The sequence below is a fragment of the Orcinus orca genome, chromosome 16 (assembly GCF_937001465.1).
Source record: "Orcinus orca chromosome 16, mOrcOrc1.1, whole genome shotgun sequence".
Classification (NCBI taxonomy): domain Eukaryota; kingdom Metazoa; phylum Chordata; class Mammalia; order Artiodactyla; family Delphinidae; genus Orcinus; species Orcinus orca.
Genome location: NC_064574.1, coordinates 65,715,086 through 65,740,861, shown reverse-complemented (window position 1 = coordinate 65,740,861; position 25,776 = coordinate 65,715,086). Strand labels below are relative to the sequence as shown.

General features: G+C 39.6%; 1 protein-coding gene across 3 annotated transcripts in view; it reads left to right on the top strand.

Moving 5' to 3' along the window:
• Positions 1-850: 850 nt before the first annotated feature.
• LOC101287714 (acyl-coenzyme A synthetase ACSM1, mitochondrial) overlaps positions 851-25,776 on the top strand; it is a 49,594-nt gene continuing 24,668 nt past the window's right edge. Inside the window, exons 1-3 of one of the 3 annotated variants that reach the window (XM_049699056.1) lie at positions 851-999; positions 15,402-15,644; positions 24,833-25,043. In XM_049699056.1, coding sequence (XP_049555013.1) covers positions 979-999; positions 15,402-15,644; positions 24,833-25,043 — 475 coding nt within the window. In that variant the 5' untranslated portion in view covers positions 851-978. Of the gene's footprint in view, positions 1,000-12,017; positions 12,150-15,386; positions 15,645-24,832; positions 25,044-25,776 lie in introns of those variants that run through there. The other 2 variants (XM_049699057.1, XM_049699058.1) reach the window with 2 other exon arrangements.

The window sequence follows — 25,776 nt, the reverse complement described above, 5'->3', positions numbered from 1 at the left end:
AAAACAAAAAAACCCCCAAAGATTTCTTTGTTTTCCAGCCCCTGGGTAAGACGGCCTGGTAGAGGAAAGTCTTGGTTGGAGCGGTGCGCTAGCTGAGTGACCACCTCGCTGAGAATTTCCCAGGACGTTCCCAGAACGGACAGGAGGGGGCGCGCGGTCACGGCTAACGGGCACGGGGCGGTTTCCCTCCATGCAGTGCGCAGCGAAAGCCGGCAGGGGCCGGGCGCACGCGTCTTCTCAGACCACAGGCGCCTCAGGGCAGGGCGGGCCCGGTTCCCGCCCCACGGCCTGGCCCCACGGCCTCTGGCGCTGCTTCCGCAGTGAGAACCGCAGCTCCTTTTCTAAAGGTTCCGTGTCTGAAGGAGCGACTGCGGAGGCTCTGGACCAACCGCCGTGCGTAGAAAGCTTCCTCAGCTGGCTGAGCGCTGAGCGGGGAGGTTTGTGCGGCTTCCCCGGGACCCTTGCGTTTTCCGGGCTGTTCCCGGTGTTTTATTCTTTACTTTCTTTAAGAATGTTTGAACAAGGATTATTTTTTTACTTTTTTTTTTTTTTTTGCGGTACGCAGGCCTCTCACTGCTGTGGCCTCTCCCGTTGCGGAGCACAGGCTCCAGACGCGCAGGCTCAGCGGCCATGGCTCACGGGCCCAGCCGCTCCGCGGCATGTGGGATCTTCCCGGACCGGGGCACGAACCTGTGTCCCCTGCATCGGCAGGCGGACTCTCAACCACTGCGCCACCAGGGAAGCCCTCAACAAGGCTTATTGACTGAAGTATCCGTTGGTTGAGGGCTTGACGACTCTAAATCGGAGCTGCAGTGGCTTGTTTCCTTGTTTCTGTACAGATTCGAGGATGTTTCTGGGGAGAAATCCCAGCACGAGCTCAGAGGAAGGGGAGATTACGTTGAGTGGGACGTGAACACAACTCAATACTCAATATCGGGACCTTCGAGGAGAATGAGCTGAGGACCTGCTTTCCGAGTCATGTTGGAACCAGAACTCCAGGTAAAAGGCGAAAACGCACTCCAGTGCATACATGCTTTCACTAATTTTTAATGGCTCAAGTTTTCCAACAGCGTTGAAGTAGCTGAAAACTATGGAGAACCTGACAAGTAAGTGTAATAAAACTTACGTTATTTTAAACTAAAATATTTCATATATACCCAAAGCAGAATTTATTATAATTTTACTTTACTGTCTTTATTAAAAGCAAGGTCACTAATGTTTTAAGAATATACTTGTTAGCTTGTCTCCTTTTCAGTTGGGAGACTTTGCTGTGTTTTATAATTTCTCATGCTATGACGATCTTAAATAATTTTGAATGATTTCAGCTTACTAAAACCTCATTCACAGGACCCCACTGTTACTTATTGTTAATTAAATGATCAAGACCACATTACAATTGGTTAATATGGCACTAAGCAAAATCTGTGCATGAGTTTTAGAAGCAGCAGCATGATGGTGTTTTTAAATATGTGAACATTGATGCTTACCTTCATACATTTCCAATTTCTATATTTTTCTCTTTTGCGTATTTTCTTTTTTTTTGTTAAATTTATTTTTATTTATTTTTGGCTGCGTTGGGTCTTCGTTGCAGTGTGCGGGCCTCTCATTGCAGTGGCTTCTCGTTGTGGAGCACGGGCTCTAGGCACGTGGGCTTCAGTAGTTGCAGCACGTGGGCTCAGTAGTTGTGGCTCAGAGCGCAGGCTCAGTAGTTGTGGCGCACGGGCTTAGTTACTCCGCAGTATGTGGGATCTTCCTGGACCAGGGCTCGAACCCGTGTTCCCTGCATTGGCAGGCGGATTCTTAACCACTGCGCCACTGGGGAAGTCCCTCTTTTTTGCGTATTTTCTAATTCAGATATTATATTCATATGTCTTCCTACATTTTACATTCATCACCCATACATTCAAGCCTTGTTTCATTTGCTGTAAGAAAGGAGATAGGCCTTGTACTGAGCATGTGGCTTTATTTAATATCAGAATTGGTTTTTATATATCTTTATTAACTTTCAACTGAGTTGAAAATATATCATCCTGTAATGACAAGTTACATATATAATCTAATCTCATTGCATCAGGATGATTTGATTTCATCATAGTGTATTTCTTCATTTGATATTTTATGTGTATGTACTTATTGAATATATGTATATTAGACATGAGACTATCCCACCAGTTCATCGAATTTGAAAAAGGAGAGGTATTTTTTCTTCTTATATTCTCAATATTTTCCGGGTCTAACCTAACTTCCTAGTAACATTTAAAATTCCTTTTGAATTTTATTACATAAATAAGGGCCATATCTCCATCCATCATTAGCTATATGGTTGTGTATCAGCAGTATAATAACCTATAATTCCTCTTAACTCAGAAACATTCTGAGCTTTCAGTATATTCTTATGATCTCCTAAGAAGTAAATTAGTTATTGCATGAAACTTATCAAAATCTAAGTCACTTAGATAAAATATTCTTTTATTCTTTAAATTGATTTTATCACTTGCTGGAAAACATCATCTAGTAAATTATGAGTTTGAATAATTCTTTTAAACCCTTCTGTTTTAGAAAAGACCATGGTGTGAAACTGTATCTTTGGGGTAACCAATTCTATTTATGTTCTATCAGTGAGCCAAAGATGGCTCTGGTGTATTGGCGGGCTGGTATCCCTCGTTAGCTCAAAAGCCTCCTAGTGCTAAACTCAAATTTTTATACACTGAGTTTTTTAAAACATAGCCTCAGTAAGAGAGTTTTAGTCATTTACGTTGTTCCTGATTTTCATATCCCGTGAAACTGTGCCCAACATCTGCTAATTGTAGGTAAGTTCAACCCTGTAGCTCTGCAAGACCCCCAAGCTACTGCTGCCCTTCTGAGTGCTCTGAGACTCCCAGCCTGGCTGCGCAGGGACCTAATTTAGGCACGTCAGCTTCCTTTCCAGTTCCCCTCTTCCCAGAGAGATGCCTGGCCGCCTTCTGCTTCTGGGTAGTAGCCATGGGAAGGTCTCCTGCTGTGATGGACTTCTCTTCATGCAAACCTTGTCAGAGTTGCCCACATGAAGTTTGTTGCATGCTACTGCCACCTCATGGTCACTTCTTTCTCCTTCCGCCTGAAACCCCTCAAACTCACTGTACATTCTGCCAATCTTTGAATATCTCTTTGAATTGGAAATATTTGATTCTGTTTGTTACTGCTGAAAGGTATTCATGGGAACAAAATAAAAACAAGGATTATTCAGAACTGAGCCAGTCACAATGAATCACTTGGCTATTTGTTCCTTTTTTGAAAATGTTCAGCCATGGTGTGAAATAGACTCTCTAAAATCTCAATATTGTCTACCATCCATGGTGACCAACTTTACAGAGACACTTCAAAACCAGAAAACCACATAATTGTATAATACACAATATAATGTTATTTGCATATATGTATTATTTTAACATAAAATAGGTAAAATGGATGTTTCTGTGAATTATATATTATTGTGTAGTACTTGATCTAATGTATACATAATGGCAGCATAAATGCTAGTATTTAAATAAAATGGGTACAATGAGAGTAGTTGTGTCAATTACTAGTTACTAACTAATAGTAGGAGTAAATAGGCAATCACATGTAAAAAGATAATGATTATTAAAAACTTAATTTTATAATAGATTTATTTTTTAAATTTAAATTAAATTAAATTTTTCTTTTTGGCCGCATTGCATGGCATGTGGGATCTTAGTTCCCTGATCAGGGATCAAACCTGTGCCCCCTGCAGTGGAAGCGTGGAGTCCTAACCACTGGACTGTCAGGGAATTCCCTATAATAGGTTTAGATTTGCGGAAAAAAAAAGAAAATTGTGAAGACAGCATTGAGAGTTTCCACATGCCTAAGACTCAGTTCGCCCTAATTGTGAATGTCATAACACTTGGTACCTTGTCACAATTAATATCCAAAATTGATACAATATTATTAACTAAAGTCCACATTTTACTTAGATTTGCTTGGGTGGGTTTTAACTTTTTCTGTTCCAGGACCCAGCCCAGCTGGCACATTGTATTTAGTCATCATGTCTCCTTAGGCTCCGCTTGGCTGTGACAGTTGCTCAGACTTGGCATATTTTTCATAATCTGGAAAGTTTTGAGGAGTATTGTTCATGTATTTTGTATAACGGTCCTAGTTGGTATATATCTTATGATATTTCAAATGTTTAGACTGGGGTTATTTTCTGGGGCAAGGAGGGGTGAAGATCACGGGGCAAAATGTCATTCTTATCACTTCATCTCTAGGGTGTTTACTTTCGAGATGACTTGTTGGTGTTGCCTTTAATCACCTGGCTGAGGCAGTGTTGGTCTGGTTTCTCCTCTGTCCACAGTGTACCTTCTCTTTGATTAAATCACTATGTGCACATCGTAAGGAGTGGGAAGTTATGTTTCTTGTCTTTGAGGACTGAGTATCTAGGTAATCGTGCAGATTTTTTCTCTATGGAAAATGTTTATTTCTCTCCATATGGACTCCTTGAAATTTATTTTATGTTTTCTAGAATAGTGCAGTACTTCTTTATGTGTTTTCTTACTCAAATAGTTCCAGCTTTAGCCATTGGGTTCTCTTTCAGGTAGCTCCAGTGTCCTGCTGGTGCACCCTGTCTTTGTTTTTTGTTGTTTTGTTTGTTGGTTTTTGAGAACTACCTTACTTCCTGGCACTAAGGAAAGTTGCTGTGCATTCACTTTGCATATCCTGCTTCAGTCTTAGTATCAGCCAGTTCTTCAAAGTGCCCTTGTTTCTCCTTTTGGAGAATGGTATTTAAAACCTAAATCAGGGAGTTCAGTCTGCTCATCACTACTAAGGTGTTCTTGATTCTTCTCCATCTCAGCAGACAGTGCAAAGAAGAGTGTGTCTATATACTAATCTGTGTATATACATGTAACAACCACTATCTGTATGGAACAAGTTGAATGCATATGATGGCAAACATGAATTCATACAGGTGACTCCACCTGTAACCTATTACCATATGGCTGATCCTAGCCTTTTCCATATAAGAGGGTGTGGAGACAAGGGAACCCTCTTACACTGTTGGTGGGAATTTAAACTGATACAGCCACTATGGAGAACAGTATGGTAGTTCCTTAAAAAACTACAAATAGAACTACCATATGACCCTGCAATCCCACTCCTGGGCATACACTCAGAGAAAACCATTATTCAAAAAGATACATGCACCCCAATATTCATTGCAGCACTATTTACAATAGCCAGGACATGGAAGCAACCTAAATGTCCATCGACAGAGGAATGGAAAGAAGATGTGATACATATATACAATGGAATATTACTCAGCCATAAAAAGTAACGAAATTGTGTCATTTGCAGAGACGTGGATGGACCTAGAGACTGTCATACAAAATGAAGTAAGTCAGAAAGAGAAAAACAAATATTGTATATTAACACATATATGTGGAATCTAGAAAAATGGTATAGACGATCTTATTTGCAAAGCAGAAATAGAGACAGATGTAGAGAACAAACGTATGGATACCAAGGAGGAAATGGGGGGCCTGGGATGAATTGGGAGATTGGGATTCACATACATACACTACTATTTATAAAACAGATAACTAATGAGAACCTATAGTATAGCACAGGGAACTTTACTCAGTGGTCTGTGGTGACCTAAATGGGAAGGAAATCCAGAAGAGAGGGGATATGTGTATATGTATGGCTGATTTACTTTGCTGTGCAGCAGAAACTGACACAGCAGTGTAAAGCAACTATACTCCAATAAAAAAAATAAATAAAAGTTTAATTTGAAAAATGAACCAAATTACATTTGCAGTATAAAGCCGAAAAGTGGGGCTTGGTCAAGCCTTGCCCTGAGCTTTCAGTTCAAGGAGACAGATATTTAGGATTTCCCAGGTATCTCGTCTTGTCCATATAATTTCTTATATGCCCTTCATTCTTATGGAACCTGCAATTTTATGGGGAAAGAAACTTGAATATATATAATACAACAGTACACTCACTGAGAACATAGTGAAAAGATGCCTAGTTCCTTTGTCCTCCATTTCTTCATGCTTAAGTGTCTACAAAGAGTCTTGTCATTCAGGGCAGGTCTAAAATATAGTGTATTAATAGAAAATTTGAGGTAAATTTCACAGTAAAAATAAGTTTGACTCAGTAAGTCATGCATACAGTGAATGGTAGACCCACAAATAGTATTTCTTGGGCAGCTTTCAAGGGGCAAAAATCTTAGCTTTCAAATGAGGTAACTTTGTATCTTCCCCAAATTCTACTTTAAAGACTTGATTTCACCTTACATTTACTTAGATCTTTCTAACTAGCTCCATGAGAGAAATTTGATGCACATTTTTTTTCCAGTGAAAGAAAATTATCTTCACTGAGTCATGCATGTAGTGAATTCTATAACAGAGTTGTAGCACTAGGTTTTCTAAGTCTCCATTGACCTGAAAAAGCCTCACTTTTCAGCAGGGAAAATCTGTACCTTCTTTTCTGGTTAGAGGGAAAGTTTTGTTTCTACATTAGATAAATAGTTGTTTGTGATAAGCTGCTTAAAAATAATTGTATGGTTTTTCTGGAAAGCTTTTTTTACTCAGAGTTTCATGCATACAGTGAATGTTAGGCCCAGAACACCAGTGTTTCCAAGATGGCTTTGAAGCTCAAAATCTTAGCTTTCAAACCAGGTAAGGATGTATCTTCCCCAGTTCTGCATTAAAGATTTGACTGAACCATATATTTATGTAGATGTTTCTTACAAGCTACTTACTTAGCTTTTAGAGAAATAATCCATGGCATTTTTGGAGTTATGACCCTCAAAAATTGTTTGTTTAAATTGAGGATTCCCTTTATCTTGAAAAAGTCACCCCAAATGTGTAAATTTCAATTTGAAAATCACATGAGTTCAAAGTCTCTGTCTCTTGTCAATTTTGTGGCATCTTTATAGTTTCTTGGGAACTCTGTAGAATGTTGCAGAGTTTTCTTTTTTGTTGTTGTTGTTGCTGAGTTTTTAAGGACAGGAGGCTTAGAAGTGAGGGTGAGAAGGGCAACTGGGATTGGAAAGAAAATAGGAGAACTTCAAATTATCTGTACTTTTTATTCATTCTTTAAAATTATTTTTGATATTTGTATGATGCACATAAATACATATGTATAATTTATAAATAAATAAACGTGTATTGGGGAGTGTGTTAAAAAATATTGTACTGAGGGGTGTACGTATTCAATCGGGATACCACTATCTTAGGGAATCACTTCACTGCTGAATGACTTTATTAACTTGAGAATAATATATAATAACTTGAAAACAAAACAAGTGAACACACAAACAAAACAGAAACAGACTGATAGATACAGAGAACAAACTGGTGGTTGCCAGAGGGGATGAGGGTTGGTGAGGGATGAAAAAAACAGGTGAACAGAATTATAGGTACAAACTTCCAGATATAAAATAAGTCACAGGGATGTAATGTACAGATAGGAAATGTAGTCAAAATATTGTAACAACTTTGTATGGTGATGATGTTAACTGGTCTTATTATGTTGATCATTTTATCTTTTTTTTCATCTTATCATTTTTTAAAATTAATTATTTATTTGGCTGCGTTGGGTCTTCATTGCTGCGCGCGGGCTTTCTCTAGTTGGGGCGAGCGGGCGCTACTCTTTGTTGCGGTGTGTGGACTTCTCATCGCGGTGGCTTCTCTTGTTGCAGAGCACGGGCTCTAGGCACATGGGCTCAGTAGTTGTGACTCGCAGGCTCTAGAGCACAGGCTCAGTAGTTGTGGCCCATGGGCTTAGTTGCTCCACGGCATGTGGGATCTTCCCGGACCAGGGTTCGAACCTGTGTCCCCTGCACTGGCAGGTGGATTCTTAACCACTGCACCACCAGGGAAATCCTGATTTTTTAATAATGTATAAAAATATCAGTTCACTGTGGTACTAATATAATATTGTATGTTAATTACAAATCAATAATAAAATAAAATAAAATATCCACCAGAATGTGAATATACTGTGATATACTCATCTCCTGGAGTCCACTAAAATTCACCAGAGTTTTATGTTTGTCCTAGTCGAGAAACATAATCTGCTAATCAAATAGCAAAACTTTTTCACAATCTGGATTTATCACTGTTGAAGGGAATATCATTTTTAACTGACACATTCCAAATTTTTTTTTTGTATTTGAAGATTATTTATTTATTTATTTATTTACATCTTTATTGGAGTATAATTGCTTTGCAATGTTGTGTTAGTTTCTGCTGTACAACAAAGTGAATCAGCTATATGTATACATATATCCCCATATCCCCTCCCTCTTGAGCCTCCCTCCCACCCTCCCCAAAATTCTAAATCTAGCAGATTGATCATTCTGACACTTTATCTTTCTCCTATAGTGAGAATGATTTTGATCACATCTCCTTACTCAATGCCCATCCTATGATCTCTTTACCTTCTCCAGGCTCCGGAATGAGTGATGTTGGGAACCCATACTTTTAGGGAAAATCTGTGACTTACCCAAAGTACAGAATCTGCTTCTCTTCTCTTCACTCCATCTCCTTCTCCATTTGGCTTGTATATAGAAATCACAATATTAAGCCAGTATGTTTCAGACTGGCTTACTATAACTACAGGCATACTCATTTTATTGTTTCACTTTATTGAGCTTCACAGATATTGTGGTTTTTACAAATTGAGGGGTTTGGGCAACCCTGTGTTGTTAGATGATGGTTAGCATTTTTTAGCAATAAAGTATTTTTAAATTAAGGTATGTACTATTTCAAAGATGTATTGCTACTGCACACAATAGATTACAGTATAGTGTAAACATAACTTTTATATGCACTGGGAAACTGAGAAAAATTTGTGTGACTGTACTGTGATATTTGCTTTATTGCTGTGGTCTGGAACTGAACCTGCAATATCTCCAAGATGTGCCTGCACAAGGAAATCACGGACTCCTGTTTTTTTCATGATGAGATAAAAATAGACTACCTCCTTCTTCCTGTCTTTGTCTAGTTAAAGCCTTTAAGATGCCCCAGTAACCTTCAGAACCAAGAAGTAATGATTGTCAAGTCCCTGTGACCCAGTAAATATTGTGCATAACTTCCCTGGATAATCATTAGCTCTAGAGAATTCACAGACTAACTAACTCGTGTATGTGTTGATGGCATAAGTTGCCCCCGGATTGCTGCAATTATCTGTAGATAGAAGGAGGAACTTACCCTGAAAAAGGATAGTCACCTCACTTGCATTCAATATTATTTCAACATCAGGTTCAAGTTGCAAAATATCAGAAGGGGTGGTCATTATATCACATGATAAAAAGTTTGGACTTTATCTGGACAGTAATGAACTCAGTCAACAATTTATTTCTAAATGATTAGCTTGGTAACCAAGTGGTAAATGTATTAAAGGAGAATTTGAGAAATGCTTAGAAGAAGAATTCCTTCTTCTTGGAACCTGGTAACTTAGTGACTAAGTAAGGCAGATAGGGTTAAGGCAAGGAGACACAGAAGTGTGATGTCTAGGTGTTTGACTAAGTAAACTGGGAGAGGTGGTTGTAAGACTCTGAGAGGAATAAGTTTGGAGGCAGGAACACAGAATTCAATTGTGGTCATGATAATTTATCTATGCTGTCTATGAAATACTGAGGTTAGTGTATATTTAGTAATCAGCTGCATATTTAAGTTTGAACTCTGGGGGAAGTAAAGATTTTAATGTGGTTAGGAAATTATTGAGAGAGAGAGAGAGGGAATAAATGGAATGAGAGAAACTGTTGGGTGTGCATGAGTCCTTGGAGAACAACAATACTTTAATAGAATAAAGAGGAAGAGAATCCAATAATCAATATTGAGCAGGAAGACTCAGAAGAGGCAGGATGTGATAACAGAAAGGTAGAAGAGAGCAATGAAAGGGCTGATTAACTTTGCTGTTTAATTTTAGCTACCCTTAATTAAAACGTCAGTCCACCAAAAGAGCCAGTCTGCCTACAAAAGGAGAGAGAGAGGGGAGGAGTGAGCAGGGCAGGGGCATTTGCTCAGAAGAGCAGGTATATTTTCAGACTCTAAGATCCAGCTTTTTGATGGAGTCATGACTTTTTTCAGTCATTCTTCTCTACCCACCCATGGGCACCATTCTATCGTCCACGTCCCTCCAGGGCCCAGGTACTCTGAAAAGAAGAGGGTCCTGGGAGAAGAGAAACAGAGACCCCTGGGGCTGTGAGCTGGATATAGAGCCTGTCCCACAATGGGTTTGCCAGGTCCCCAGATGTCCCAGCAAGCCCCGCAGAAGGTATGAGAGAATGTGATATCTGAAATGTGTAATGCAGAAAGGGCCCTACTAGGGTCTATCAGAAATAGGCTGATAGGATATCTGCCATATTTTGATGCTACTGTCTCCCCACACAGCTACCAGGACAATTGAGTCAGAAGAAGATTATAGAGAACTCATACCAGCTCTTAAATGACCTAGACCAGGAGTGACTTGTGTCACTTCCACCTGCAGTTCATTGTCCAAAAGTGGAATTCAGTAGCCTCACCCTCACTATAGAAGAAGCTTGGACATGAGAGAGAGGTGCACATGGAATCTTTAGAGAATTCTACTGTCTCTGAGGCATGAAGGGATAATAAACTCGCTCAGTGTCCCAGAGCTGGTAACGGATAAAAGCTAGACTGAAACCCAGGCTGCCTGGCCCCAGAGCCTGTCTTCTTGACCACAATGCTGGTATTACAGTTCCACATGGGAGATCTACTGAGATCCAGAGGGCACCTTGTGCACTTTCCTCCTGTCCCCATTCTCTTCTCAAAAGTGACTGCCTCCTCTGCTTGAGTAACAGGGTGTTTTGTACTCCATAACCTTTAGCTCACTATGGCCAGTCAGTCAGCCCTGCCTTCTTACTTGCTCCTCTCCATAAAATAAGAGTCTGTCCTGAGCGAGAATTCACCATGAATGCATCGGCCAGAAAGAGCAAGACCCACCCCTCAGAAGCCCGGCTTGCCCCTCAGCCCTACCAGGGGTGTTCTAGCTGTCTCCAGCAGTCTTTGGTGGTGGCTTTGAGCAGAGGTATCTTTCTCCCTGGTTCAATGGAGGTTGGGAGGGAAAAGGTGCTGGGAAAGTTGCACCGGGATACTAGACATCCCCCTTCCCCTTACAACTCCCCAAAATGGCTCTAGAAGAAAACGAACAGTACAAGCCACTACTTGTGACGATCTGGACTTATCCAATGCAACATCAATGTCAACCCAGTGTCTACATGCCTGGGCCAGGCACGCTGCAGACTTTACATTGTGCAAACCTTTCAAAGATCCCGTGGGACAAATCTTATTAACAACCACCCACTCCTCCGCTTTTCAGATGAGAAGACAAAAGTTAGAAGAGGTAAATGGCTTGCCATGGGCCATCTTATAAGTGTCTGTGCCAGCACTTAAGCTCAAGACTTTGGGATTCCAAAAACCCTGCATCTTGCCAGTACACCACACTGTTTCTCTTAGAATTCCACGTTAGTACAAACAGCCAACATTGATTACGCCAAGCACTGTGTTATGTACGTTTCATGAATTATTTCATCTAATACTAACAATGACAATAACAAAGAGCAACCATAGGAAATAGGTGTCACTATTAGCACTCCCATCTCATAGATAAGGAAACTGAAGTGTAGAAAAAGGAGGTCCACGAAAGTCAAAGAGAGCGTAAGCGGCAGACCTAACGCTTAAACGCAAATCTCTCTGCCTCGGATCACAGGCCTTAACTACTAGGCAACGCTGCCACCTGACTGTCATTGAAACGAGAACATTGGAGACCTGGGACTGGGAGAGGGGAGGAGGTTAGCTACAGAGAACTTGTGAAAGTGCTCCATTTGGCTGTATCTGTTCATTCACACTGCAAGGCCTCCCTACCATAACTGGAGATTACGTTATATAGTTTTTCTAACTGATTTTCTCTCCCTGAGGGCTTGTGATTGCTTTCTGACCTGTTATACGTGAGCATCTCCTCCCCCTTCTGAATCATTCAATTCCTGCCAAGTTCTCCACCCCAGCTGTGGCCAGGAACCAGGTTCTGTTGTGTGCACAGAGAGAACTGAACTTCTGATCAGAGAGAACTGAACCCGCAAAGTCCCCATCCAAGACCTAACCCCAGTGTTTCCTAGACAGTACCAGGTAAGATGGAGGTGAATGACAGCTTCTTTGGGTGGGTGGGTGTTTATATGTGTGTGTTTATCTGCCACAGGGCAGTAAAGTATATACTGAACTTAAAATCTGAAGACCCAATTTCAAATTCTGGCAGTGCCACTTACAGCCCTTGAGCATATCTTGTAACTTCTCTGACACTTCTTTTCCTTTACTACAAAATGAGGATGGTGATATCGAGAGAGAGGGCTCAATGGGAATATACATGTGGTAGGCCTAGCACCGTGGCCGGCACATGGGTGATTGATTTAATGTTAGACAGCTCTGAATGTGGTGGGCTGTGGGAGGAGGGTACCGAGAGGGGTAAAAAAGACCCAGAAGTTAGACACTGGAAAGAAAACTCCATTATGCAGAAGTTTGTTCACAGTATATAAGGTGAATGCCTTTTATTAAAAAATATCTTTTTAGGGCTTCCCTGGTGGCGCAGTGGTTGAGAGTCCACCTGCCGATGCAGGGGACACAGGTTCATGCCCCGGTCCGGGAAGATCCCACATGCCGTGGAGCGGCTGATCCCGTGAGCCATGGCCTCTGAGCCTGTGCGTCCGGAGCCTGTGCTCCGTAACGGGAGAGGCCACAGCAGTGAGAGGCCCGCGTACCGCAAAAAAAAAAAAAGAAAAAAAAATATATCTTTTTAATATTAACATGGAAGGGGCTGGCCTCAGAATTTGCTGGGAGTTAGAAGGCACCTCAACATTTACTGAGCCCTTATTCTGTATCAGACTCAGTGCTGGCAAAGTGATTTATATTGACTGTCTTGCTAATCCTTGTGGAAGCCAGATAGTGGGTGTTACTACGATGCCCTCAAGTTTGGAGACATGAATGGTGGTCAAGATCACTCAGCTGGTACCCAGTGGAGCCCAACCTGGCTCTGTAGCTCTAGGATCCCCTATAACACGCTAAGGATGGTGCCTCATAAAATAAACAGCTTTTCAGTCCAAATGCTTGTGAAATCAAAGCTCTGTTGCAAGAACTCTTCAAGGCACTGTGTACCAGTCATATGGGATTAGGGTCCATATAATGACCTCGTTTTAACTTAATTACCTCTTTAAAGATTCTATGTCCAAATACAGTCACATTCTGAGGTACTGAGGGTTAGGACTTCAACATATGAATTTTGAGGGGACACAATTCAGCCCATAATAAAGGATTAATTAATTTCCTCATTATTTCTCTTGGTGTTGTTTTGGTTTTTAGCCACTTATTAAGGGGTTGTTTGCACTGTCCTTGAGTATTTTAAGGAGGATCCTGCAGTGATGTAAACACCTGTGTATAAAAATAGCAACTGAGTCTGGTTTCTTGCTCTCAATGAGCTCATGCCTGTGGAGAGAGCTATGTGTTAGAAAAAATAGCAGGAAAAGCAGGTTTAAAACTAGCTCTGCTACTAAACTTGCCTTGAAACCTTGGGGAAATCCCTGTCCCTCTTGGGATGTTGGCCTAGAATGGGGGTTTTAAGCTCAAATGTCGACAAGAGCTGGATAGGTACCATAAGTGCAGTAGCAAGTAGCTGTAACAACATAGGGAGTAGTGGAAACCCTGTTGAATTGGACAACATTCCATTTAATTTTCAGCTCCAACCAGTTGGTGCCAGGTTGAAATAAAGGCCCAGTGTTGCCAGGCCTTCTGAGTTTTCAACAGAAATCTTCAATTCACATTTTAAATGAAATCTCCCAAATTTTAAATATTGGCAATTCAAATTTTTTCCTCCAAAGGATGAGGGTCAAATGTCTGAGCCAGCTGGTTATCTTAGGGTCTTTCTTCCCTTAAGTGCTCTGAACAAAAGACAGTACTGTTTATTGACAGGCACTAAAAAGGAAGGGGACATACTTCAGTTCATGTGGTCTAAGGATCCACACAGACAAGGAAACTCTAAGAGATGAAGCTTTCCCATTATCTGTCCTCTTTTCTGCAGACAGTAGCAGGGTTCCGAGGGCAGCATCAGAATTAATTGGGGTTTGGTTATTGCGTCTAAACAGGTTGAAAATAAATTGAGTCAAGTTTTATTGATCTCTTTTATGGGTCTCTTGTCAAACAGTATTATCTTATTGCTGAAACGGGGAGGAGGCTTAACTGTTTGCAGTGATGAAGTGCTTGAACCTCAGAGCTATCTGTGAAGTGGCTTTCTTCTCACAGAACAGAAGTTCTAGCTTAAGCCAATTTTCACAATCAAACTTCAAGAAGCATCCTAATAAATGAGCGTTCTGCTCCCATGTTAGAAGCATTTGTTGGGATCTGGAGTGGCAAAGAAACTCTATTTCACAGGTCAAGTGATGGATTGGTAATAGCTACCTGGATGCTGTCCTGGGGAAAACCCCGAGGCCAGATCCCAGTCCAGTAAGGAAGGTGCTGTGATATTAGCCTCCTCTGTCCTGAGTGTGCTGGTGCATATTTGTCAATATTCTTAGAGTCTCAAGTGACAGAAACCCAATCTCAGGCAGGAAAAACTGTTGGCTCATAGAATTCAGGACAGGATATTACCAAGACAGGGGTAGAGATGCAGACGGGCCTCAGGAACAATAGTTCTGAACCAGAGACTTGCATGCCTCTGAGATACTCTCTGCCCCTTATTTCCATGTCTCTGAAATCTTCCTTGTTTTCTTCACTCATGCAGAGCAGTTATCTCCACATGACAGGAATTATAGCCACCGACAGTTTCCGAAGTGTGCGTTTCATGGCTTCCACCAAGGCGAGACTGCCTTATGTACCCTTTGGTAACAAGCACACACACAGATTTTGGAGAGGGATTATGATTAGCCCAGTTTGGATTAAAAAATCATAGGAAATGACTGCTCAGCTCTGGACCAGTCAACTTTGAACAGGGGGTGGAATCATCTAAAAACACGTTAGTTTCCATGAGAACCATACATGTGGGCTCAGTGGGAAGAGAGGTCTCCAGAGCAAGGGTAACATGAGGTACAGGACCTTCAAAATGATGAGTTTCTACCAAAAAGGGGATGACCACATGGCTGCCATCCCAGGGGGTACAAAAAGAGAAGGAGACCCTCAGAAATATGTGCCAACCTTACCTGGTAGCTGTAGCCCCTCCCCATCATTTTTGGCCTCATCTGGGAAGAGAAAGCCCCACCTAAATCAGTAAGGTGTGCCTTCCAAATTCCAGTGAGCTGAAACAAAGTTATCACTCTAGCAGTTAACCAGGAATGTGCCTTCATTTTGTGGAAGAAGTTCCTGCTCTAATGACCGACGTATTAGCCGTCTCTTCTCAAGGCAGGTGGTGGCCTGAGAATTCTGTGCCTGCTTCCTGAGGACTGCTCCACCATGCGATGGCTGATGAAGTTCCGGGTCCTCTGGGACATCCACAGATCCCGCTGTGGCTTCTACCCTGCCCCTCAGTACCTGCGCTGCCAGTCTTTGTCAGGAGCTGGAGCCCCAAGATGGAATGACTATGATACACCTGAGGAATTTAACTTTGCAAGTGATGTACTGGACTACTGGACTCAAATGGAGAAGGTAAGGAGGCACCCATGCTGGGGGTGAGAACAGGATTAACCTCTTGCTCCTAGTAGGTTGAGGGGCACAGAACTAAGAATGGCTTCTGGCTAAGCCTACAAGTATCATGAAAAGCTTATGTTTTGGGCTTCAATTCTCAGCCTGGACACTTTCTCAATTTTCTGAGCCCCAGTGATTTTATCCGTGAAATGGGGATAATCTCATTTAAGAAACAAGACAGCAGGTGAAAGTATCTGGTACACAGTCAGGTAACTGTGACCAAGTGTCAAGTTCTAATCACAGGTCAGCAAGTTGATGTTGGTCTGGATTCTCACCTTCAACTACTGGAACTGTGAGTCTAACTAGAATTCATCTCATCACACTTGGGTTTGACTTCAGGCTGCACCGAGAGGGAGGGTACAGGCAACCTGACTGTGCACATGAACATCTGACCATGTAACAAAATTATGTCATCTATCTTCCTATGAGGATGGCAAGTACATCTGGAGTCTTCCCTATCAACTACCTACTTGAGCGTGTGGCTTTACGGTGTGTCCAGAGAATCCTGTCCCTGTGGTCTCTGCAGAAAAATGCACGTTCTTGGTTTGTCTTTTACCAAGAGACAGACCAAGAGGGGAGCAGTGGTGACACTAGGAGTTGGGGTAGACAGTGGGTGGTGTTCCAGCTACTAAGTCCCAGCTGGTAATGTCCACATTGTGAAAAGCCACTAAACACTGTCTTTGTACAGAAGAAAGAATTCACCTAAGACGGAGTCAGAGAGTTGATGTATTTTTAATTTCCCATGAACATACATTCATATGTTAGTATTGAAAGCTTACATGCCTTTCATAGGGACTTTTTTCCTACCTCCATCTTTTTCCTTTTTCTGAATTTCCATAATAACTCCAAGGAAAATAGAGCCCTCAGTTATGGAGAGCCCTTTTTCATGTGCCATGTCAAGCACTTTGCACTTAATATTCTGATTAGATGGACACTTTAATTATCCCCATTTTCCAGTTGAGGAAACTGAGGTTCCAAGGGTCAAATAACCTGCAGAATTCACAAACCTATTAAGTGAAGGAGCAGGATTTGGGTCCAGGCTGTCTGATTCTATAATCCGCTGTTTAACCTGGTCTCACAATCTGGTGACGTCCAAACATCTCTGCCTTCAGACTACAAACTGACTTTCATCACTGCCCAGACCAAAACTCTGGTTAGACCTTTTGAATCATGAGAGATGGCTGGAGAGGCCATCATTTTTTTTCTGTATTTGTCTTCATAAAGTCCTTATTAGTTCACACATCAACCCCTGGAGATTATCACCATGTAAATATTTGCCCAGGGAATGCCGCGTCTTTGTTGGGTCATTGTCAGTTCCTCCATATCTCCAAACTTCTCCTACCCCCAGCATCTCCACCCCATTTACATTCATTCTCACAACAGTTCTGATCTGTCTGTTTCTACTTTTCCAATTGCCTTGATCATGATCAGTGTCTCTCTAGTGACGTATGGTGTCTGACACCTAGCAATCCCTCAGTACACCTTTGTGGGATACATTAATTTTGAAACTTGCCGTATGAGCACTGTATGGATTGATGTTGCTCCCATGGAAGACCTTCTAGAGGGCACACCACCATAGTCCACTCTGGCTTTCTGGGCCTCCCCTTACAACTTAACAAGCGTCATTCAGAAACTGATCCGTAGCCTAATCAACAACACAACCCAAACCATAACAAATAGAATTGATTTTGACTCAATTTTCAACACATTTTACTTTTTAAAAATGTTAAGTTAGAAATACAACATTTTAATGTAACTTTTTTTTTAGCATAATCCAGGCAACATACGTCCAGGGGTGGGATATAGTCACTCATTCAGGCCACCAATTTATAACCCCTGACTATCCTTGGGAATTAAACCCTATATTACTCTAGGCTCCAAGGATACTACACTCCAATTGATTCATGGAGCAGCCTCCCAAATCTATTCATGAGAGGTCACGTTCATGTCCAAAATCATTCATTCTGTCTCTTGATACTGCATTCATTCATTCAGTTAGGATTTAATGAGTACCTAACATGTGCCAAACACTATTCTAGATAAGATAGGGATAGAAAAGTAAGCAATGTACAACGCTCCATCTTTCCTCTTTTGATAGTGTGATTCTCCACTTCATGTCTCAGGAGAGATGAGTACAGCATCTGTGACATTGACTTCTGTTTGTTTGGGCAAAAATCATGACAGGAGCAAATTCTTCTTACCACCTTCTGATGTGATTTAGTAATAAATATTGCTCAATAAGTGTAGTGTCTGATATGTGTATTGTCGCACCAGCTTTTTTTTTTTACTTCCATTTATATGGAATACTTTTTTCCATCCCCCGACTTTTTCAGTCTGTGTGTGACTTTAGATCTGAAGTGAGCCTCTTGTAGGCAGGATATAATGGGTCTTTTTTTTTTTTTTTATCCATTTAGCTACTCTATGTCTTTTGATTGGAATACTAATCCATTTATATTTAAGGTAATTATTGGTAAGTATGTAGTTATTGCCATTTTGTTGTTTTCTGATTGTTTTTGTAGTTCCTTTTTGTTCATTTCTTCTTTTTTTCCTCTCGTCCCTTGTGATTTGATGACCATGTTTAGTATTATGCTTGAATTTCTTTCACTTTTCTGTGTGTGTACCTATTATAGGTTTTTGGTTTGTGGTTATCATGACATATATATATATATGTTTTTTTTTTTTAAGTTGATGATCTCCTAAGGTCAAATGCATTCTAACCACCCTACATTTTTACTGTTCCTCCCCATGTTTGTTGTTTTTGATGACATATTTTTCTTTTGCATATCCATTAACTACTTATCGTGGGTATAGATGATTTTATTGCTTTTGCTTTTTAACATTCCTACGTAAGTGGTTCCTTATCTTGGAGAAGTGGCCTAATGTAGGAGATGTCCTATGGACCCAGCAGCACACTCCCCTCTGGTCACCAGTGTTATATGCTCTAGGGTTATATGCTCTAGGGTCCCCCCCTCAGTGGGCTATGTGGGCCCTTCTGTTGTGGCATGGCCAACTACCGTGGGTGCACTGGTAGTCAAGGCTGGCCCCCAGACTGGTTGGCTGACATTTCCTGTCTCACGTAGTGGTTGCCAGCCTGTAGCCAGGGATGGTTCCTGATGTGGCTGGCCATGTGGCCTGGGATGTTCCAGGGCTGATCTTGGCTCACTGATGGGTGAAGCTGGATCCTGGGATAGCTGGCCATGGGGACTGGGGCACCTGGAGCTGGGGTTGGCCCACCGTGATTGGGGTCATCTTTAGATTTAATTTAACCCTGAAATTCCTTATTATTCTTTCTTTAGATTCCAGAGTTGATGTTTTTTTATTTATTCATTCAGTACATATTTAACAAACATTTACTATGTACCAGGTACTATTCTAAATGCTTTGATAAAGAATTTAAAAGTCATCACTAATTTTTTGTTGTTGTTTTATTGAGATATAATTGAAATATAATTATCACTGTTTTCCTAAAAAAAACAAAACCCAGCAGTTTTTCAGGTCAAACCCTTAACACACTAGCATTCATATTGAAATATTTAGACATAAAATCTGGGGTTTTCATTGCAGAAAAGCTTTTGGTAATGGATTTAACTTTTTTTTTAATAGATAGGAGGTTTTTAAGATTCCTATTCATCAACTTTGGAAAGTTAACATGTTTTAGCAATTTGTTTATTTCATTCCAAATGTCATAAAGTTATTTTTTGACATAAAGGTATTAATATTTCCATTATTTCTATTTTAATGTCTGTAAGATTTATAACAATGTACACTTTTTTATTCTTGATATTTTTAGTATGTTTATTCTCTTTTTTTACTTGTTAAGTCTTCCTAAGAGTTAACCAATTTTATAAATCTTTTCAAAACCAGTTTTGGTTTTACTGATATTCTCTCTTGTGTATTTGCTCTCCATTCCATTGATGCCTACTGTTATCTTTATTATTTCTTTCCTTGTACATTCCTTTGACTTAATTTGCTATTCTTTTTTCAGCTTCTTGAGATGGAAGTTTATGTCCTTACTTTTAAGCCTTCCTTCTTTTCCAATATCTGTATTAAAAGTATAAATTTCCCACTACGCACTCCTCTTAGGTACATTATACAAATTTTGATATGTCATATTTTATTATCATTAAGTTCAAAATATTTTTTATTTGCCTTTTGATTCTTCTCTGGCCCATAGATTACATAGAAATGTATCGGTGAGTTTCCTGATAGTTGAGGTGGGTTTCTCATTGTCTTCTTGTTAATGATTTCTAGCTTAATTCTATTGTGGTCAAAAAGTATACTCTGACTTTTGAAATTTCTGGAGGTTAGTAAACATTCCAAATGCAATGGAAGAGAATGTGAGTTATATCATTGTTGGGGAAAGTGTTTTATCTATGTCAATTAGGATTTAAATTCTATGAAATCTATCATATTCTATCATTAATTTACAGAAATTATAGAAATTCTACTTGTATTTCATTTTAATTAAAAATGAAGCAAGTCCTTTCTATAGGCAATAAATTCTTATGTGTTTTAACATTCAAAAAGAATCATCTCATTCATCAATCACATGATTAATTGATCTACTTTCCCATTTTCCTTCCTTGAAGTATATTTTAGTTAGAGATTAACAAGGAGTAGCTATGTAGGTTTTTGTTTATTTAAATCAACTATTTTGATCTATAATTTACCTAGAATACAATTCACATTTTATATGAAAGTTTAATAAGTTTTAGAACATTTCTACCACCTCAAAAATTTCCTTTTGTCCTTTCCTAGTCAATACCCCCCCATCCCCACCCTGAGCCCCAGGTAGACACTAATTTGCTGTCACTAGCCATTATATTTCTCTTTCCTAGGGTTTCATAGAAATGGAATAATATAAGATGCAGTCTTTTGTGTCTGGTTTCTTTTACTCAGCATGTTTTTGAGATTCATTCATACTGTCTTGTGTATTACTTCTTCATTCCTTTTTTTTGCTGACTTAGTGTTTTATTTTTTAGATCTATTTCTCAATTTCCATTGGCTTCAAACTTCACTGCATAAAACTGTAAATCTCATATCCAGCTTAAAGGTTGTGTTTTATCTTCTTGAAAACATGCTAATCTTAATATCACATTATCAGATTAATTCTGAGCCCCCCAAACCATAAATCCTTAAGCAATATCTTCTTCAAGTTGCAAGAGTTAAGAGTCTAAACTTTTATCTGAATTAAAACAATTGTTTTCACCTTGATACGCCAAACTTTCTATCATTTTGTAAACTCATACAGAAATTATATAATCTGTTCCCCTTATATAGACAGTGCACAACTAGTCATTTATACTTGCTAACATTCCTTAATCTGTTGGAGAATATTTCTTTTCATAGCACTGATTTTTCCATAGATATGAATATATGTATATACATATATCTGTGTGTGTGTGTATGTATGTATATATGTATATAAGTCTTATCTCAGGTGAGACACACTCTTTTGTTCCAATCATATGAGGCAAAGATGGTACGATCATGTTTGCACATATGTGGGAAATAATTTCTGGAAGATTATACACCAAACAGTTATCAGTGTTGACCTTCAGCAAGTGAAAATGTGTTGAGAAATTTGAAGAAATTTTTCTGTTCGTAAGAAATTTTTCTGTTAGTAAGATTGTGCCTTGCGTGAACTTTTACTCTGAACATGCTTTGTTTGGGGAATTAAAAAAACTTTAAAAAATCGTTTTACTTGGGGAAAATAAAAGACTTGATTTAAACAAGAAAATGAAAATTGTCCATAAACATTTAAAACTGTTTACATACATGTGTATATATATGTCTTGTTCACCATTGTATCCTTTTGGTCTAAGAACAGTACCTAAGAAATAATGAGAACTTGGCAAATATATATTGAATGAATGAATGGATACTATTATATAAGTTTGGATTTAATGTAAATGTGGTTTTCCTTTTCTAAATTGATGTTGTATTATAAGATTTTTATTGCAAAAATATTCTGAAAGTTTTTTGATTGGTTTTATCATATTCCATCACATGGAAGTAACAATTCTGTCGACAGCATATAGTTGAATTCTGAGTTTTTTATCCATTTTGCCAATCTAGTTCTTTTGATTGGGGAATTTCATTCACTTACATTTAAAGTAATTACTGGGCTTCCCTGGTGGCGCAGTGGTTGAGAGTCCGCCTGCCGATGCAGGGGACACGGGTTCGTGCCCCGGTCAGGGAAGATCCCACATGCCACGGAGTGGTTAGGCCCGTGAGCCATGGCCGCTGAGCCTGCGCATCCAGAGCCTGTGCTCTGCAACGGGAGAGGCCACAACAGTGAGAGGCCCACATACCGCAAAAAAAAAAAAAAAAAAGTAATTACTGATAAGGATGTCTGACTATTGCCATATTGTTAATTGATTCCTTGATGTCACAGCTTTTGTGTCCCTCAGTTCATCCCTTACTGCCTTCCTCTGTATTTAGTTGATTTTTTGTAGTGATATGTTTTGATTTTCTTTTCGTTTCCTTTTGGGAATATTCTGTAGATAATTTCTTTGTGATTACCGTGGGGATTACATATAACATTCCAAATTATAACACTTCATTTGAAACTAATAACAACATAACTTCATTCACATACAAAACCCTACTGTTTTCCGGTTCCCTTGCACCTTCCTATATTATGTTATTGATTTCACAAACTATATCTTTACATATTGTCTACCCATTAACATAGATTTATAATTATTTTTTATGCTTTTGTGGTTTCCATACAGTGAAAGAATAAAAAGTGAAGTTATGAACCAAAATTATAACAATACTGTTTTTATATTTGTCTTTGTATCTATCTTTATTAAAGAACCTTATACTTTTATATTTAAGTTACTCTCTAATGTCCTTTCATTTCACCTTAACTCCTTTTAGCATTTCTTGTAGGGAAAGTCTAAGGATAATGAACTCCCTCAGTGTTGTTTTTTTTTTTAATCTGAGAATGTCCTAATTTCTCCCTCATTTTTAAAAAACTATTTAATTTATATTGGAGTATAGCTGATTAACAATGTTGTGATAGTTTCATGTGCACAGTGAAGCAACTCAGCCATACATATTCTCCCTCATTTTTGACGGACAATTTTGCTAGATATAGAATTTTTGGTTGACAGTTTTTTTTTTCTTTATCACTTTAAATATATAATCTCACTGCCTTCTGGTCTTCAATCCACTGGTAATCTTATTGAGAATTTCACCTGATGAGTCACTTTTCTCTTGCTGCTTTTAAGATGCTCTCTTTGTCTTTGTCACCTGTAGTTTGATTGTAATGTCTCTCTGTGGGTGTCTGGGTTTTCCTACTTGGAGTTCATTGAGCCTCTTGTATTTGTCTCTCCATGCCTTTCCTCAAATTTGAGAAGTTTTTAGCCATTATTACTTCAGATAAGTTCTATGCTCCATTTTCTCTCTTTTTTCTCCTTCTGATAGTCCCATAATGTGTATATTGGTCTATTTGATTGTGGCCCATAAGTTTCTTAGGCTCTGTTCATTTTTCTTCTTGTATTTTTCTTTTTGCTCTTCTGACTCATTAATTTTAGATGACTTGTCTTCAAATGTACTGATTCTTTCTTCTGCCTACTGAAGTCTGCTGTTGAGTCCCTTTGTGAAGTTTTCAATTCAGTTATTATATTTCTCAGCTCCAAAATTTCTGTTTGGTTCTTTTTATAATTTGTATCTCTTTGTTGATATTCTCATTTTGTGCATATATTATTTTCCTGATTTGCTTTAGTTCTTTGTGTTTTCCTTTAGCTTTTTCAGTGTATTTAAGACAGTCATTTAAAAACCTTTGTCTAGTAACTGCAGCCTATGTCTCTTTAGGGTCAGTTTCTGGAGATTCATGTTGTTACTTTGAATAGGCTGCTTCTCTTTTTCTTTGTAGACCTTGTGATCTGTTGTTAAAAATTGCATATTTAAAAGATATAGCTTCCTCTCTCAGTCTTTGCAGCCTGGCTCCAAGCAGGGAAAGACCTTCAATAATCTGCTCAGTACGAAAACTTAAGGTCTTCTCTGGCATTTGTCTTTCTTGGTCCTGTCCATGTGTGTTTTTTTTTTTTTTTTTTTTTTCTAGTTTTCGCTGCTCTTTAACATTTTAACTTTCTTAAAAGTCTGTTTCTTCTGGGGGACTTAAATGTTCTATTCTTTCTTTGTCTGTAGTCTCTAATCCCTAGGTAACCACAGGTCTACAGTTTCCACACACTGTGACATCTGCCACTGTTTTCAGATACCTCCAATATGCCATCATACCCATCTGAGCTCCAAGTCAGTCAAGACAGAAACCAGTGCCTAAGGCCGCCTCCAGACTAGCCAGAACGTTGCACACAAGTTTCAATCTTTTTCATCTATCCCAGGGGAGGGGCTGGGAATTGGGTGGCTTCCTCTGACTACACTGTACCACATCAGAGAGCGGGTGGTGCAAGAATAAGCAAAAACACCACAAAATTTCTTACCATTTTGATTATGACTTTTTATTGTTTGGGCATTTGTTGGTTGCTGTGGGTTTGTGACTCTTTTCTAAATTCCTACAAAGCCATCTTAGTCTATTGTTGTTTACTTGATGTTTTTGTGAGGGAAAAAGGCCCTGGAGCTTCCAAGACTGACCTCTTGCACCTCTAGAGGTACCTAAATTTAAAAAATAATTTCCTCAAATATTCAGGAATTAAATTATCCTCTTTTATTTTGTTGTAATAATAATAACAGCAGTAATTTTATTGAGCACCTACTATATTCCAGGCACTGTTATACACACTTGACCTTTTAAAATAATTAATTTGAACTTTACTACATTCTAGGTAGTATTATTATACCCTTTTCATAGGTGAGAAAACTGAGGCACAGAGAGTAACCTACTGTCCATGTGGAACTAAGACAGACACATGGGGAATAAAATTGTAAGTCTTCAGTAAGTAACATGAAGGCTCTTCATGGTTTTATGTGACTTAAGACGAGGGGGTTACAGTAGACCCGAAGAAGTTGGCTGGATCACACCTCCCCCCAACTTCTCTTGGCGCTATAAATGCTTTAAAATGGGATCTCAGACCTTGAGCTACACTCACAGGGGAATGTGACTGTGGTAGTGGATTGGCCACATTAGTGCCCCTTTCCTTTGAATCAGGAAATAACATGTAGCATATGATCCTAACCAGGAAGGCAAGAGAGGTCCAAACCCAGCCCTGTGGTGGGTGAATAATCAAGGGGATGAAGTGAACTGGAGTTTCAGAGAGATGACAGACTTAACCCGTCGTGCAGCCAACGTCTTCACACAGACCTGTGGCCTCCAGGAGGGAGACCATCTAGCCTTGATTCTGCCTCGAGTGCCTGAGTGGTGGCTGGTGATCGTGGCCTGCATCCGAACAGGTCAGTGACCCAAGCAGACCTTTGGGCTCACCTAGAGCCAGTTTGTCCTGAAATACTAGGTGTTTTCTCTTCCACCCAATTTTTCTTCTTCACAGTCTTTCTTTTTCTCAGACTCACTCAAATATTATTTTACTCCTTCTCATCCACTCTCTCCCTTATACTTACATCCTCTCAAACACAATGTCATAATTCTCGCTCTTTCACACACACGCGCGCGCGCGCGCGCGCACACACACACACACACACACACACTTTCTCTTACACGGTCTCAGACATTCTTGCTTCTTTATAAGATTCATCAATTGTTAACGTTTTGCCATATTCGAGCCCTCTCTCCCAGTGAGTCATTTAAGAATCAGTTGCAGACACTGTAACACCCATGAACACCAGATAAACACTGCAGCATGCATCTGCTAAGATCCAAGACATTTCCTTTACATAACCACGGTAGAGTTATCACACAAGAAGTTTAACACTGATGGAATAGAGTTACCTGATATACATCCATCGTCAAAATTCTTCAATTCTCCCAATAATGTCCTTTATAGCATTTATTTGGTTTAAATCAAAAATCCAGTGCATTGCATTTAGTTGTTATATCTCCCCCGTCTCCTTTAATCTAGAATGTTTCTCTACGTTCTACACTGTCTACATGACGATGACAATTTTGAAGCGTCTAAGCCAGTTGTTTTGCAGAAGGTCCATCAAAATGTGTATTTCTGACTCCTTCTTC